General features: G+C 65.4%; 2 protein-coding genes across 3 annotated transcripts; both read left to right on the top strand.

Annotated features, from left to right (window-relative positions):
* The first annotated feature begins 2,929 nt into the window (after positions 1–2,929).
* On the top strand, positions 2,930–7,203 carry PLPPR2 (phospholipid phosphatase related 2). Of its 2 annotated transcripts, none has more exons than XM_039377958.1 (8): positions 2,930–3,026; positions 3,401–3,517; positions 3,938–4,126; positions 4,491–4,611; positions 5,046–5,314; positions 5,938–6,114; positions 6,540–6,668; positions 7,040–7,203. In XM_039377958.1, exons 2-8 carry the CDS (start codon positions 3,455–3,457, stop codon positions 7,070–7,072), a joined length of 981 nt encoding a protein of 326 aa, XP_039233892.1. In that variant the 5' UTR covers positions 2,930–3,026; positions 3,401–3,454; the 3' UTR covers positions 7,073–7,203. The 2 variants fall into 2 exon arrangements, with proteins under 2 accessions (XP_039233892.1, XP_039233893.1); XM_039377959.1 differs by having other exon boundaries at positions 2,932–3,022.
* Positions 7,204–11,303: 4,100 nt separating this feature from the next.
* On the top strand, positions 11,304–13,495 carry SWSAP1 (SWIM-type zinc finger 7 associated protein 1). Its single transcript, XM_027735479.2, has 2 exons — positions 11,304–12,147; positions 12,430–13,495. The coding sequence occupies exons 1-2, from the start codon at positions 11,899–11,901 to the stop codon at positions 12,883–12,885; spliced, it is 705 nt and encodes a 234-aa protein (XP_027591280.1). The 5' UTR covers positions 11,304–11,898; the 3' UTR covers positions 12,886–13,495.
* Positions 13,496–14,690: the final 1,195 nt, after the last annotated feature.

Below are 14,690 nucleotides of genomic sequence, written 5' to 3'. Positions count from 1 at the left end.
CTCCCTTGGGGACCCCCAGTGGCCCCACCCCGCATCCCAGGAGCCCCCCTACCCCCCAGGGACCCCCCCATGTGTCCCCACGGGCCTCTTAAATCCACACAGAGACATCCTAAAGCCCCCCGTGGATGCCCCAAACGTAAGTGCCTCCCCCCGTGTGTCCCCCCCCACTGACCGAGAGCCCCCCTCCGCCAGGGGGGGTCGTGCTGTTACTGGTGCTGTTACTGGTCACACTGGGAGGGGCTGGGAAGGCAATGGAGGGGTCACGGGGGGGTCACGGGGTGGTCACAGCTGTTCTCAGCCCCCCGAAACCCCCTCACAGCCCCCCCCAGAGGCACCTGTTGATCCCACAGGTGAGTCAGGGCCACGCCCTGAAACTGGGAGGGACACGGGTGGCGGCAGGGGAAGAGACCCCCAAAACCATCCCTAGGACCCCACAAAACACCCCAAAAACACCACCAGGACCCACCAAATACCCCCCAACCCCCTCAACTCCCCCCCCAACCACCCTGGGATGCCCCCAAATCCCTCTCCCCCAGAACCCCTAGGTCACCCCCCAATCCCTCCCGGACCCTCCCAGCTTCCCCCCCACCCCCCTTGGACACCCCCAAATCCCTCTGCCCCCCCCCAAATCCCTCCAGCCCCCCCTACGTACTCTGGGCCAGGGCGAGGCAGGGCAGGGCCAGGGCCAGGGCCAGCTGGGGGCCTCCTGCCATGGGGGGGGGTCGGCGGGGGGGCCCCGAGGGTCCTGTGGCTGAGGGGGCACGGTCAGGGCACCCCCGGAGCCCCAGAGGCACCTGGGGACCCTCAAAATGCACCTGGGGACCCCCAAATACACCTGGGGACCACCAGATACACCCGAGAACCCCAAAATGCTCCTGAGGACCCTCAAACCCACCTGGGACACCCCCAAATACAAGTGGGAACCCCCTTAAATGCATTTGTGGACCCCCAAATCCACCTGGGAATCCCCCTAAATCCACCGGGGACCTCCTCAAATGCACCTCCAACCCCACCCAGGACCCCCCAAACCACCCCTCCGGGATCTCCCAGACACACCTGGGAACTCCCGGAACTGCCCCAGACCCCCCGAAATCTACCCAAGACACCCCCGAGACCCCCCAAATTCTCCTCCAGACCCCCCAGATTCCCCTCCGGAGCCCCCAGAATCCCCCTCGGAACCCCCCGCACCTCCCTGGGCCCCCCGGACACTCCTCGGAACTCCCGGAACTGCCCCAGACCGGCCCAAATCTCCCCCGCGAACCCCCCCAAGAACCCCCTCAGACAACCCCAATTCCCCCCCGGGACCCCCCAGATCCCGACCGGGACCCCCCAAATCCCCCCCGGGACCCCCCAAACACCGCCGGGACCCGCCCAAACCCCCCTCGCGGACCCCGAAACCCCCCCGGGACTCCCCTAACCCCCCTCGAACCCCCCTCCCAAGTTACCCCCGACCCCTCCCGTGACCCCCTGACACCCCAACCCCCCCAGGGGTCCCTCCCACCCCTCCCCCACCCCGTCCCAGGTGTGGGCGGGGTCAAAGTCCAGGTGGGGGAGGGGCGGGTAACCCCGGGGGGGGAGGGGAGGAGTGACCCCGAAGCGGGTGGGGGAGGGGAGGGACCCCCCAGGAACCCCCAGAACCCCCCCCCTCACCTCCCGGTCCGCTCCCGTCGCTCCGAGGCCGCTCCCGTGGCCCCGCCCCCCGCCCCACGTGACCCCACAGGCAACGCCCCAATTACCTGTGCGCCAGGCCACGCCCACACCTGAAGGGGGCGCGGCTTGGCGACGAAAAAGGGGGTGGGGCAAGGACAGGTGCAAAACACGCCCCCTTCTGCTCAAAGCCACGCCCCCAACTGGACCACGCCCCTCCACCTAAAGCTACGCCCCGTCCTAAAACCGCGCCCCACGATTAAGCCCCGCCCCGTGTGACTCAAGCCACGCCTCCCGCGCAAGCGCGTGGCGCCCGCGGATTCCACTCCAATCCCCCTCTAATATGGGGGATCGGAGAGACCCCCCAGGGAAGAAACCCCCGAAAAGGGACCCCCATAAAAGGGAGTATCCAAAAGTGGGGGAGACCCCAAAAGAGGCACCCCGATAATGGGGGGACCCCAAAAGGGACCCCCTCCGAAAGGGGACCGAGGGTGTAGGACCCCCCCAAACCGGGAGAGGGTCCCCACAAAAGAGACTCCACGAAGTGGACCCCCCAAAAAGTGAGGACTCCCCCCAAAGGGGACTCCCCTCAGGGGTCCGGGACCCCTCAAAAGAATGTTTGGGGGGTGGCTCTCGTCGCCTGGGAGCCCTTTTGGGTTTAGTGCGTCCGTTTTGGAGGTCCCCCTTGTGGGATCCCCTTTTAGGGGTCCCATTTTAGGGAGATCCCCTTTATGGGGTCCTCTTTTGGGGATCCCGTTTTAAGCGGGTCAGTTTTGGGGTGTCCCGCCCCCCTCGGTGCTTTTTTGGGGGTTCCTCATTTTTGGAGGGTCCCATTTTAGAGATGACCCTTTTGGGGTCCCCTTGGGGGGTCCCGCCCTCCCCTCCTGCCTCCCTTTTGGGGGTCCCTTTTAGGAGGTCCCTTTTCGGGGTCTCCCTTTAGGGGGGTCCCTCTTGGGGGGGGGTCCCTTTTGGGGTCTGGTTTTGGGGGGGTCCCGTCCACCCATGTCCCTTTTGGGGGGGGTCCCATTTTCGAGGGGTCCCTTTTGGGGGGTCCCTTGGGGGGTCCTTTTTTGGGGCCCCTTTCGGAGCCCCCTTTGGGGAGGGTCCCGGCCCGTCGATCCCTTTTCGGGGAGTCCCTTTAGGGAGGGTCCCCATTTTTGGGGAGGTCCCTTTAGGGGGGTCCCGTTTTGGGGGTCCCTCCCCCGTTGCCGCAGTGGGGGGGTGGCTCAAGGGGGGGAGGGGCGCTCCCGGTAGCCAATCAGAGGCCGCCACCCCCTCCCTCCCCCGCCCCCCCCCGCAGTATCGCGATGTCTCTGTCGCGACAGAACCGCCGCCCCCCCGCGACCCCCCCGCACCCTGAGACCGCGTGAAGGAGGCGAGTAGGTTTGGGGGGGGCACGAGGTGTGTGGGGGAGGCTTTTTGGGGAGGGGGGTCTCAGGGGTGTCCGGGAGGGGGGGACGGGGGGTGGGGGCGGAGCCTTTTTTTGGGAGGGGAGGGCGGGGGGAGCGCTTTCGGTGGGGCAGAAAGACCCCCAAATTGGGGGGGTGACTTTTTTGGGGGTCTCAGGGGGATGGGGAGGGCCATTTTTGGGGATCCCTGGGTGATGGGGGCCCTTTCTGGGGGTCTGAGGGGTCATTTTTGGGGTTCCTGGATGATGGGGGGCCCTTTTCGGGGGTCCCAGGAGGACGGAGGTCGCTTTGCGGGGGCCTGGGGGGCTTGTGGGGGTGGCGCTGACCTCCCCTTTCCCCCTCAGGTGTCTCAGAGCCCTCCCTGCCCCACCGCAGGGGGTTTTGGGGACCCCCCCACCATGGGCCCCCCCCGGAGGGAGAAACGTGGCGGCTCCATCGTCCCCTGCGTGCTCCTGGTGGAGGTGGGGGGGGACCCCAAAACACGGGGGGGACCCCAACACTTGGGGGGGCCCCGAAACATAGGGGTCCCCAAAACTGGGGTGAACCCCAAAAAACACAGAACACCCAAAATACTGCTGCCCCTGTTGGGTGGGGTTTGGAGGGGCCCAGCTGGGTTGGGGGGGGTCCCAACCCCTGGGTGGGTTTTCAAGGGTCCCGCCGGGTTTGGGGGTGACCCAGTGCCCCCCAGGTGAGTCTTTTGGGGGGCACGATCCTTGTTTGGGGGGTCCCTGAGCCCTGGATCCCTGTTCGGTGGGATTTGGGGGGTCTCAACTGGTTTTAGGGGGTCCCATCTGGGTTTTGGGGAGTCTCAACCCCCGGGGTGTCTCTGGGAGGGCTCTGGGGGTCCCACTGGGTCTGGGGGTGACCCAGTGCCCCTCCAGGTGGGTATTTTGGGGGGTACGGCCGCCCTGGCGTACCAGCTGGAATTCACCGACGCCTTTCCCGTCCATGTCGGGGGGTTCTTCTGCCGCGACCCCGATTACGGAAGACCCTACCCGGGACCCCCCACCCTGAGCAGGGCCCCCCCCGCCCTGGTCTACGCCCTGGTCACTGCTGTGCCCGCCCTTACCGTGAGTGGGGGTCCCCGGGGGAGCCTTGGGGGGGTGTGAGGGGGTTCTAAGGGGTCTTTGTGGGGGTAAAAAGGGGTTGGGGGGGCCTTGGGGGGGTGAGGGGTCCCAAGGTGTCCCTGGGGGGAGGCAAAGGGGGGTTCAAGGGGCTTGGGGATGGTCCTGGGGGATTTTGGGGGGGTCTTGGGAGGAGTGGGGGGTTCTAAAGGGTCTTTGGAGGGAGTAATACGAGGCTTGTAGGGTCCCTGGGAGGGTTTGGGGGGCTCGGTAACGGGGTGTCCCCCTAGATGGCCGTGAGGGAGCTTCGGGGGGGGGTTGGGAGTCCCAGGGAGGTTTTGTGGGGTCAGTAATGGGGTGTCCCCCCCAGATGGCGGTGGGGGAGCTGCTGGGCCGGCTGGGGGGGTCCCGGGGGGGTCGCGCCCCCCCCCCGCGCTGGGAGCGGCTCTGTGACCAGGGGACCCCCATTCGGCGGCTGCTGCGGTTCCTGGGTGAGGGGGGTCAGGGGGGGATTTGGGGGGAAATGGGGCTGGGGGGGGTTGGGGGGCAAAGGAGGGGCAAAAGGGGGAGAAATGAGGGGGCAAAGGGAGGGGACTGGGAGGGCTGGGGGTGCAAAGGGGGGTGGGGGAGAATTGAGTGGGATAAAGAACGGGAATGGGGGGGTGGGGGAGAATTGGGAGGTCTGGGGGGGGCAAAGGGGGGGGAATGGGGAGGGTTAGAGGGGGAATTGGGATGGAAATTGGGGGGGCCAAAGGAAGGGGGAGGAAATGGGGGAGCAAAAGGGCTCTGGGGGGGAGAATTGGGGGGGAAATGGGGGAGACTGGGGGGGGGGGCAAGGAGTGGAACTGGGGGAAAACCCCCCGTTACCCTCCTCTAACCCAAATCCCCCCCAGTTTCCCCCCTGACCCCCCTGTGTGCCCCCCAGGGGTGTTCTCCTTCGGCCTCCTCACCACCACCATCTTCGCCAACGCGGGCCAGGTGGTCCTGGGGACCCCCGCCCCCCACTTCCTGGCCGTGTGTCGCCCCAACTACAGCGCCCTGGGCTGCGCCCCCCCCTCGGGCCCCCCCCAGCCCCACTTCGTGCCCCCGGGGGGCTCCCCCTGCTCCGGGGACCCCCCGGCTGTGGAGGCAGCTCGAAGGGCCTTCCCCTGCAAGGAGGCGGCGCTGGGAGCCTACGCGGGGGCCTTCGCCGGGGTGGGGGTCCGGGGGTCCTTGGGGGGGGCTGGGGAGGGGTCTGGAGGGGGCTGGGGGGGGTTATATTTGGGTTATTTGGGGATTATGGGGGTTTAGGGAGACTGGAGAGTGGATAGAGAAGGGTTATGGGGGGGAGTTGGGGGCCTTCACAGGGGTGGGGGTCTGGGAGGGTCCGGGGGGGGCTGGGGGGTGATTTGAGGTGGTTATATGGGGTTATATAGGTATATATGGGGGGTATAGGGGGTTTGGAGGGGATAGAGGGGGATTTGGGAGGGTTATAGGGGGGCTACGCTGGGGCCTTCACAGGGGTGGGGGTCTGGGGGGGTTTAGGGGGCCCCTGGGGGTGGGGGCTGGGAAGGGGGGTTTGGAGGGACTGGAGGGGTTTTGGGGGTGTTATTTGGGGGGGGTTGGAGTATTTTATGGGGGTTTGGGGGGGGGTTATTTTGGGGTCACCCCCTGTGTCCCCCCCAGCTCTACATGACCCTGGGCTGGCGGAGGGGACTGTGGTGGGTTTTGGGGTGTTTTGGGTCTTTTGGGATGCTGGGGGTGTTTTGGGGTGTTTTAGGGTGTTTTGGGGTTCTATGGGGGGGTATTTTGGGGTGACCTCGTGTGTCCCCCTCCAGCTCTATGTGACCCTGGCCTGGCGGGGGGGCGGGTCCCGCCTGGCCAAGCCTGCAGCGGTTTTGGGGTTCGCGGCCCCCCCGTTCCTGCTGGGGGCCCTGAGAGTGGCCGAGCACCGCAACAGCTGGGGGGACGTGCTGGGGGGGTTCTTGTGCGGGACCGGCATCGCCGCCTTCCTGGTGAGACCCCATAAACACCCCCAAACCTACCTGTGAACCCCCAAACGCCCCTGGGTTCCTGTGTGGGACCGACATTGCCACCTTCCTGGTGAGACCCCAAAAACACCCCTGAACCCCCCCTAGTGGCCCCAAAAACATCCTGAAAACCCAAACCACGCCCCTGAACCCCAAGACCTGCCCCCAAACCCCCCCGGGTTCCTGTGCAGGACCGGGATTGCTGCCTTCTGGTGACCCCAAAAACACTCCTAACACCCCCCCAAGACCCCCAACCCCTCCAGGACCCCCTAACCCCTCCCCATTCCTTCCTGGGACCCCCCAAATTATCCCAAGGCCCCTCAAGTCCCTCCTGGGACTCCCCTTAACACCCTAAAAAGACCCCTAAGACCCCCCCAGAGTCCCCTAAAATGCCACCCCTCCCCCCCCAGGTGACCTGCGTGGTTGGAAACTTCCAGAACAAGGAGGAGTCGGGGTGGGGGGGGGCGGGGGAGCCCCCCAGAGCCCCCCAGGAACTGCCCCCCCCGCAGCCCCCACTCGAGGAGATCAGTGTGACCCAGGTGAGGGGGGACCCTGGAATTGGGGGGACCCCCAAAACAGGGGGATCCCAAAAATGAGGACCCCTGAAAACTGGAGGGGGAAGTGAAATGGGCAAGACGTCAAAAACGGGAGGGGGCAAAGAAATGAGGGGAACCTCAAAAGTAGGGGATGGGGGAAAAAGGGGGGGGACCCCAAAAATGGGGAGGTGAGAGATGGAGAGGACCCCAAAAACTGAGGGGTCCTGAAAGTCGGGGAGCGGGGAAACTGGGGGGGTCCTGAACCCCTTGGTGTGGGTCGCTTCAAATCTGGGGACTCCTGAACCCCCCGGGAGGGTTGAGGGGGACCCCAATATTTTGGGGGCCCCCCTTGACCCCCCTATGCCCTCCCCCAGGTGCGTCGGGCCGAGTTCCCAGCAGTGACCTGAGAGACCCTCCCCCGGGACGGGGGGACCCCGGAATTGGGGGACCCCGAAATTTTGGGGGGGACGATGTGTGTGGGGGAGTGTCCTGGAAAACTGGGGGAGGAATGGGGGAGAATAAAAGTGGCTTTGTGTGACGGGTCCGTGTCCTCTCGTGGTGGTGGGGTGAGTTGGGGGGTCTATGGGGAATTTGGGGGTCCTCTAGGGGATTTAGGGGTGTCTAAAGTGGGGGGGTCTATGGGGGGTTTGGGGGTCTCTCTAGAGGCTGGAGGGGGTCTATAGGGGGTGTCTATAGGGGTCTGTATAGGGGCTGGGGAGGTCTCTAGGGGGTGTCTGTAGGGGCTGGGGGTCTATAGGGGATGTCTGTAGGGGCTGGGGGGTTATAGGGGGGTCTGTAGGGGCAGGGGGTTCTATAGGGGTCTGTATAGGGGCTGGGGAGGTCTCTAGGGGGTGTCTGTAGGGGCTGGGGGTCTATAGGGGATGTCTGTAGGGGCTGGGGGTCTATAGGGGGTGTCTGTAGGGGCTGGGGGTCTATAGGGGGTGTCTGTAGGGGCAGGGGGTCTATAGGGGGTGTCTGTAGGGGCAGGGGGTCTATAGGGGATGTCTGTAGGGGCTGGGGGTCTATAGGGGGTGTCTGTAGGGGCAGGGGGTCTATAGGGGATGTCTGTAGGGGCTGGGGGTCTATAGGGGGTGTCTGTAGGGGCTGGGGGTCTATAGGGGATGTCTGTAGGGGCTGGGGGTCTATAGAGGGTGTCTGTAGGGGCAGGGGGTCTATAGGGGATGTCTATCGGGGTCTCTGTAGGGGGTTTGCGCTGTCTGGGGGGTGTCTTTGGGGATCTCGGTGGGGGATGTCTACAGGGGGTTGTCTTTACGGGGATCTCGGGGGGGGGTCTGGGGGTGTCTTTAGGGCCCGGGGGTGTCAGTCCATATAAAGGGGCGTGGCCAGAACCCCTGTGCCCGCGGGCAGCCAATAGGAGCGTCCATCCCGTTCCTATAGGGAGTGGGCGGGGTGGGGGCGTGGCCTGGATGGAGGGGCGTGACTAAACACAGCTCCGCCCTGATCGATGTAAAGGGGCGGGCCTTAGAGGGGACGTGTCCCTACTCAGGCCCCGCCCCCTCAGACTGCGGTGGGGAGGGGCGTGCAATAGGCGTGGCTTTGACGACGGGGCGGGTCCCACCCCTTTCCCCGCCCCCTCGCGCTGTGGGGGCGTGGCGGGGGCGTGTTCAGATATAGGCCACGCCTGCTCCGGGCCAGAGGGGGGGAGTGGCTGGGGTGGGATAGTGGGCACGGCTTTCGAGGGGGCGTGGTCTGTGTAGGCCCCACCCCCCAGGACTGCGGCGGGCGCGGCTCCGGCGGCCGAGGGTGAGTGGGGGGGATGGGGGGGGTCCTATGGATGGGGGGCGGTGGGGGGGGTTCCTATGGATGGGGGAGACCCCTATGGATGGAAAGACATAGAGGGGGCCCTATGGATGTGGAGGGTATAGAGGGGACCCCTATGGATTGGGGGATATGGGGGGTCCTATGGATGGGGGAGACCCCTATGGATGGAGAGACATAGAGGGGGCCCTATGGATGTGGAGGGTATAGGGGGGATCCCTATGGATTGGGGGGTATGGGGGGTCCTATGGATGGGGGAGACCCCTATGGATGGAGAGACATAGAGGGGGCCCTATGGATGTGGAGGGTAGAGGGGGATCCCTATGGATTGGGGGATATGGGGGGTCCTATGGAAGGGGGCGACCCCTGTGGATGGAGAGACATAGAGGGGGCCCTATGGATGTGGAGGGTATAGGGGGGATCCCTATGGATTGGGGGGTATGGGGGGTCCTATGGAAGGGGCGACCCTGTGCTGGAGAGCATAGCGGGGCCCTCTGGGATGTGAGGGTTTATCTGGGGATCCCTATGGATTGGGTGTTATGGGGGGTCCTATGGATGGGGGAGACCCCTGTGGATCAAGAAATAGAAGTGGGGGATGGCGGGATCTAGAGTGACCCCCACGGAAGGGGTGTATGGAGCGGGCCCTATGGATGAAGGGGTATAGGGCGCTCGGTGGATGGGGGGTAGAGAGGGGGTATAGGGGGGACTCCTATGGATGGGGGTGCACAGGCGGGGTTTCCAGATGGGGGAGGTGAGGGGGGCTATGGATGGGGGACATAGTGAGCGTCTGTGGAGGGGGGTTTTGGGGGTGTCTATGGATGCGCAGGTATAGGGGGGCTCCTATGGATGGGGAGATATGGGGGGGTCTGTGGCTGGGGGTCTGTGGCTGGGCGGTATGGAGGGATCTATGGATGGGGGGTATAGGGGAGCTCCCATGGATGGGGGTCTATGGGGGGTCCTATGGATGGGGGAATAAAGGGGGGCCCTATAGTGGGGGAGTGATGGGAGGGGTCCTGTGACTGGAGAGATATAGAAGGACCCTTATAGATATGAGGGGGAGGGGGGCCTGTGGCCAGGGGGATATGGTGGATGAGGCATAAGGGGGGATATAGGGGTGTCGTAAGATGGGGGGACATGGGGGAGGACCCTATGGCCGGGGATTAAAGGGGAACCCATCCCCTATAGTAGAGACCCTGGGCCCCGCCAGCCCCTATGGATCCCTTATAATGCTCCTATAGACCCTTATGGATCTCTATAGGGCCTGGTGGGCCTGTCTGGGTCCCTATGGCCCCATGGATCCCCTATGGATCTGTACGGATCCCTATGGCCCCGGGACTCCCCTATGGATCCCTATGGCCCCCGGGGATCCCCTATAGATCCCTATATGTCCCTATGGCCGGTTTGGGGGGCGGGAACTGTCCGCGGTGCTGAAAAAGGGGCGGGGCAGCCCCGAACTGCAGGGACCCCCCAATTCGGGACCCCGAGACTCCCGAGACTCCCCAACAGAGGACTCCCAACTGCCGGGACCCCCAGCTCGGGAAACCCCAACCGCCAGGACCCCCCAACACGAGCCCCCCCTCCAAACTCCTGGACCCCCCCATTCCTGGATTCCCCCAATTCGCGGGGCCCCCCTTGGACTTGCATCCCCCCAAACTCCTAGACCCCCCCCATTCCTGGATCTCTCTCCCCCTTCGATTCCCCCAAACGTCTGGATCCCCCTCAGAACCCTGGATCGCCCCCCACCCCCAGGTTCCCCCCTCCCCCCGTGTCCCCTCCATCCCGGGGTCCCCCTGCGCCCCGCCGTGCCCCCCCATCCCCTCGTGTCCCCCCCGTCCCGGGGTCCCGCCGCGCCCCGCGGTGCCGGGTATTCTCGGGCGGTAACGGATCAACATCGACCGCGCTGTTATTGCTGGAGAATACGCGGAGCCGAGGGGACGCCCCCGCCTCGGGACCCCCGGGAACCCCCCGGGACCCCTCGGGACCCCCGGGAACCCTCGGGACCCCGTGAGAAACCCTGGGAACCTTCGGGACCCCGTGAGAAACCCTGGGAACCTTCGAGACCCCCGGAAAAACTTGGGAACCCCCTGGGACCCCTGGGAACAAACGCAGAGCCGAGGGGACACCCCCACCTCAGGACCCTCAGGGGAGATGTGTGTACCCTCGTGTGACCTTCGTGTGACACATGTGTACCCTCAAGTGACACGTGTGACCCTCATGAGACACATGTGCACCCTCATGTGACATGCATGTCCCCTCGTGTGACCCTCATGTACCCACATGTGATCTCCCAATGTGCAGGGTCACAGCAGAGCCCAGATCACATCACCACACGTGTGTGTGTGCATGTATGTGTGTGTGTGTGCATTTTCAGGGCACGTGTGTGTGCATGTGTGTGTGTGTGCATGTTCAGGGCACATGTGTGTGCCAACAGGGCTCTGTGAGTCAGTGTGAGTATGCACACGTGTGTGTGTGTGTGCATGTATGTCTGTGCATGTGCAAAGCACACATGTGTGTGTGATGCATGTGTGTGCAGGGTCAGAGCATGCATGTGTGACTGAACGTCACACACTTGTGTGAGTGTGGGTGTGCACGTGTGTGTGTGTGTGCAGATGTCTGTGCATGTTCAGAGCACACGTGTGTGTGCGTGTGCCCAGGGTGAGTGTGTGTGAGCACGTGTGTGTGCGCACACGTGTGTGTGTGTGCAGGTGTCTGTGCATGTTCAGAGCACACGTGTGTGTGTGCGCCCAGGGTGAGTGTGCATATGAACACACGTGTGTGAGAGTGTGCACACGTGCGTGTGTGTGTATCTGTGCGTGTTCAGAGTACACGTGTGTGTGTGCACACGTGCGTGCATGTGTGTATCTGTGCGTGTTCAGAGCACACGTGTGTGTGTGTGCCCAGGGTGAGTGAGCACAGGTAAGTGAGCACAGGTAAGTGAGCACAGATGACGGGTTTGCACAAGGGTGTGTTCCCACGGGCGTGGTGTGTCCGTGTGCACACGAGGGTGGATTTGCACGAGGATGGGCGTGTCCGTGGGCGTGTCAGTGGGCGTATCCGATGAGTGATGGACAGCTCCGCCTGGCCGCGCCCCGCCGCGCGAAAAGGGGCGGAGCCACGGCTGTCACTAGGAGACGGGGCAGTGCCGGATTGGCGGCGCGAGCGGCCAATGGGAACCGCGCTAGGGCGGGACGGTGGGAGGGGCTCTGAGGGAAGATCCGTCGTGATTGACTGAGAGGCGGTGGGCGGGAACAACGGCGAGGGGAGCTCCGCCCTGATTGGCTGAGGTGCGCGCGCCCGTCGTGGGCGGGAACAGGGCTGAGCGGATCTGTAATGGGATTGGCCGATCCGCCGTGGCGGGAACCGCGCCGAGGGGAAGCCCCTCTCCGATTGGCCGAGCGCGGCCGAGAGGCGCAGCTGATTGGCTGATTGCCCTTTGCCGCCGTACCCGCGCGCGATGGCGGCGGCGCTGGAGCGGGCGCTGGGCTCGGCGGGGCCCGGGACGGGCCCGGTGCCCGAGGTGCCGGAGATGTCGGAGCCGGTGCTGGTGCTGGGCCCGGCGGGCTCGGGCCGCACGGCGCTGCTGCTGCAGGCGGCGCTGGCGGGCGGCGCCCATGGGCCCCGCGCGCTGTTCCTGGCGCCCAGCGCGGTCCCGCGGCTCCCGAACGGCGGCGGCGGAACAGGCACGGACCCCAGAGCCCTGCAGGTGAGGGGGGGCTGTGGGTGGGGTTGTTTGCGGGGAGGCGGGGGTGGATGGAGGGTGGGCGGGGTTTGCTTAGAGTAGGCGTGGTTTGGGGGGTGGGCGTTTCCTTTCTGAAAGGGGTTTTCTGAGGGTGGGCGCGGTTTCCTGTGGGTAGGCGGGGAATGCTGAGTGGGCGGGGCCACGTGTGTGGGCGGGGCTTTGTGTGCCCCCGTTCATCTTTGGGGGGCGCGTGGGGGCCTGTCCTGACCCCTCTTCCCCCTCTGTCCCCACCCTCTGCCCCCCCAGCGCCTGGAGCTGCGTTACCCCCGTTCCCGGGGGTCCCTGTGCCGTGAACTGGGTGCTCTGTCCTTGCGCCCCCCCGACCTGCTGCTGCTGGACGGGCTCGAGCAGTACCTGGGGGCGTCCCCGGGGGGCTGCGCCCGCCTGGCCGCGCTGCTGCTGGAGACCACCCGCCCCCCCGGCCCCCGGGGCCGCCCCCGGCCCCCCCCCCAGGTGGTGGCGGCACTGCGCCTGCCCTCCCCCGCCCCCCACGTGCTGCCCACCCTGCGCAGGTTCTTCCCCGCCCGCTGCCTCCTGAGCCCCCGGCCCGGGGGGCTCGTGGGGGTCCGACTGAGCCGCCCCGGGAGGCCCCCCCGGCGCTGGAGGCTCCACTTGGACCCCCACGGGGAGGGGGGTGGGGAGGGGGGCGAGGAGGAGCAAGAGGGGGAGGGGGGCAGTGACACGGAGGAGGAGTGGGGATGACACCCCCCCCGGCACGGGGGACATGGACTGATGTGACACACCCCCCGGTGGGTGACAAGGACTTGATGTCACCCCCAAAAGGGGTGACATGGACCTGATGTCACCCCCCCCGCAGGTGACACAAACCCAACGTCACCCTGTCCCGAACGTTTTGGGGTGACCCTGCCACCATCCCCCGTGACGTGGGGACACAGGCGGTGACAGGGCTCCAGGTGTCCACTGGGCCCCCCCAGTGCCATCTGGGAGCTCCTGATAAGGGTTATCAGCCCCCCCCACCCGGCCCTGAGCACCCGCCACCCCCCAGGGCCCCACGTGTCCCCAAGTGCTGCTCCAAGCGCTCCCAGTGTCTCCCCAGTGTCTCCCCAGTGCCCCCCAGTGCTCTCCCTATTACCCTCTGGTGTCCCCATTGCCCCCCCAATGTGCCCCAGTGCTCTCCCAGTTACCTCCTGGTATCTCCCCCTGTCCCAGTAGCCCCAGTGTCCCCAGTCACCCATCCCAGCGCTCCCAGTTCCCCCCAGCGGGTGGGGCCGGCCATTGTTTATTGTGTATTTACTGTAAATTTATTGTCCATTTCCAGTATAAAAACATTAAAAACCCAAAGCACAGGAAATTCAGTGTCCCTGAGTGTTCCCTCCCCCCGCCCCTCCCGGGGTCCCCCAGTGTCCCCAGCTGGGGGCTGTGCTGTCCCACGTGTCCCTGTCACGTGTCCCCCTGTGGTGCCATCACTGCGTCGCTGTGTGATGTCACCCTGACGTGTCCCCTCCAGCATGACGTCACATGCCGCTGGCGTGACACACGTGACGTCACGTGTCCCTCTCTCATTGTTGTGTCACGAGGTGACGTGTCCCCTCCATGTCCTCGTGTCCCAGGGTCTCCGTGTGACATCATCATGATGTGTTGCATCCCCTCTGCGATGACGTCACTGCGTCTCCGGGTGATGTCACCGTGGCACGTCCCCTCTGTCGTGACATCACGCTGTGTCCCCGTGCCACGTCCCTTCCGTGTCGATGTGGGACAAGGTGACATGTCCCCTCTGTGTCCTCGTGTTCAGGGGTCTCCGTGTGACGTCACTGTGACACGTCACGTCCCCTCTGAGATGACATCACTGCGTCTCTGCGTGACATCACCATGACGCGTTTCCTCCGTCGTGACATTGCAGCATGTCAGTGTAACGTGTTCCTTCTGCCGTGTCCCCTCCGTGACATCACGTGTGACATCACCATGACACACCTCCCCTTTGTCATGATGTCCTTTGTCCCTTCCCTGTGATGTCACAGCACCGTGTCCCCTCCATGACATCACGTGTGACATCACCGTGACACACCTCCCCTTCGTCATGATGTCATTTGTCCCTTCCCTGTGATGTCACAGCACCGTGTCCCCTCCATGACATCACGTGTCCCTTCCCTGTGGCGTCACCGTGTTGTGTCCCCCAACGATGACGTCAGTGCCCCGTGACATCACCGTGACGTCATCAGCCTCCGCTTAGGAGCAGATGACGTAGGGGGGGCCCGTTCTCAGTGGGGGGGGGTCCCCGGCACCTCCCCCTCGCCCTTTGGGGGGGCCGCTCTGGGGGGGTGGGGGCGCTTTGGGGGGCCCCAGGTTGGCGTAGGGGGAGCCGGGGGGGGGCCCGCGGGGGCACAGCAGGGCCGAGCCGGGGTCGAACAGGGTGTACTCGAAACTGGGAGAGGGGGATGGGCCCCCGGGGGGGGCGCTGGGGGGGGCGCAGGGCGGGGGTTCCTCCTCCCCCTCCTCCCCCTCCTCCTCGGGGGTCGGGGGGGGGCCCTTTCCAGGGAGGGGCCCCC

Source organism: Pipra filicauda, unplaced genomic scaffold (assembly GCF_003945595.2).
Source record: "Pipra filicauda isolate LSUMZ 115617 unplaced genomic scaffold, ASM394559v2 scaffold980_size77839_pilon, whole genome shotgun sequence".
In the NCBI taxonomy this organism is placed as follows: Eukaryota; Metazoa; Chordata; class Aves; order Passeriformes; family Pipridae; genus Pipra; species Pipra filicauda.
Note: the sequence above shows the minus strand (reverse complement) of the source record. Positions and strands in the feature narration are given on the sequence as shown.

Bases quoted from the DNA above. Each gene is read 5' to 3' on its own strand.
- PLPPR2 (XM_039377958.1), top strand. From the start codon at position 3,455: ATGGGCCCCCCCCGGAGGGAGAAACGTGGCGGCTCCATCGTCCCCTGC. The intron at 3,518-3,937 runs GTGGGGGGGGAC...GTGCCCCTCCAG, and splicing joins CCTGCGTGCTCCTGGTGGAG to GTGGGTATTTTGGGGGGTAC. The intron at 6,115-6,539 runs GTGAGACCCCAT...CTCCCCCCCCAG, and splicing joins CCGGCATCGCCGCCTTCCTG to GTGACCTGCGTGGTTGGAAA.
- SWSAP1 (XM_027735479.2), top strand. From the start codon at position 11,899: ATGGCGGCGGCGCTGGAGCGGGCGCTGGGCTCGGCGGGGCCCGGGACG. The intron at 12,148-12,429 runs GTGAGGGGGGGC...CTGCCCCCCCAG, and splicing joins CGGACCCCAGAGCCCTGCAG to CGCCTGGAGCTGCGTTACCC.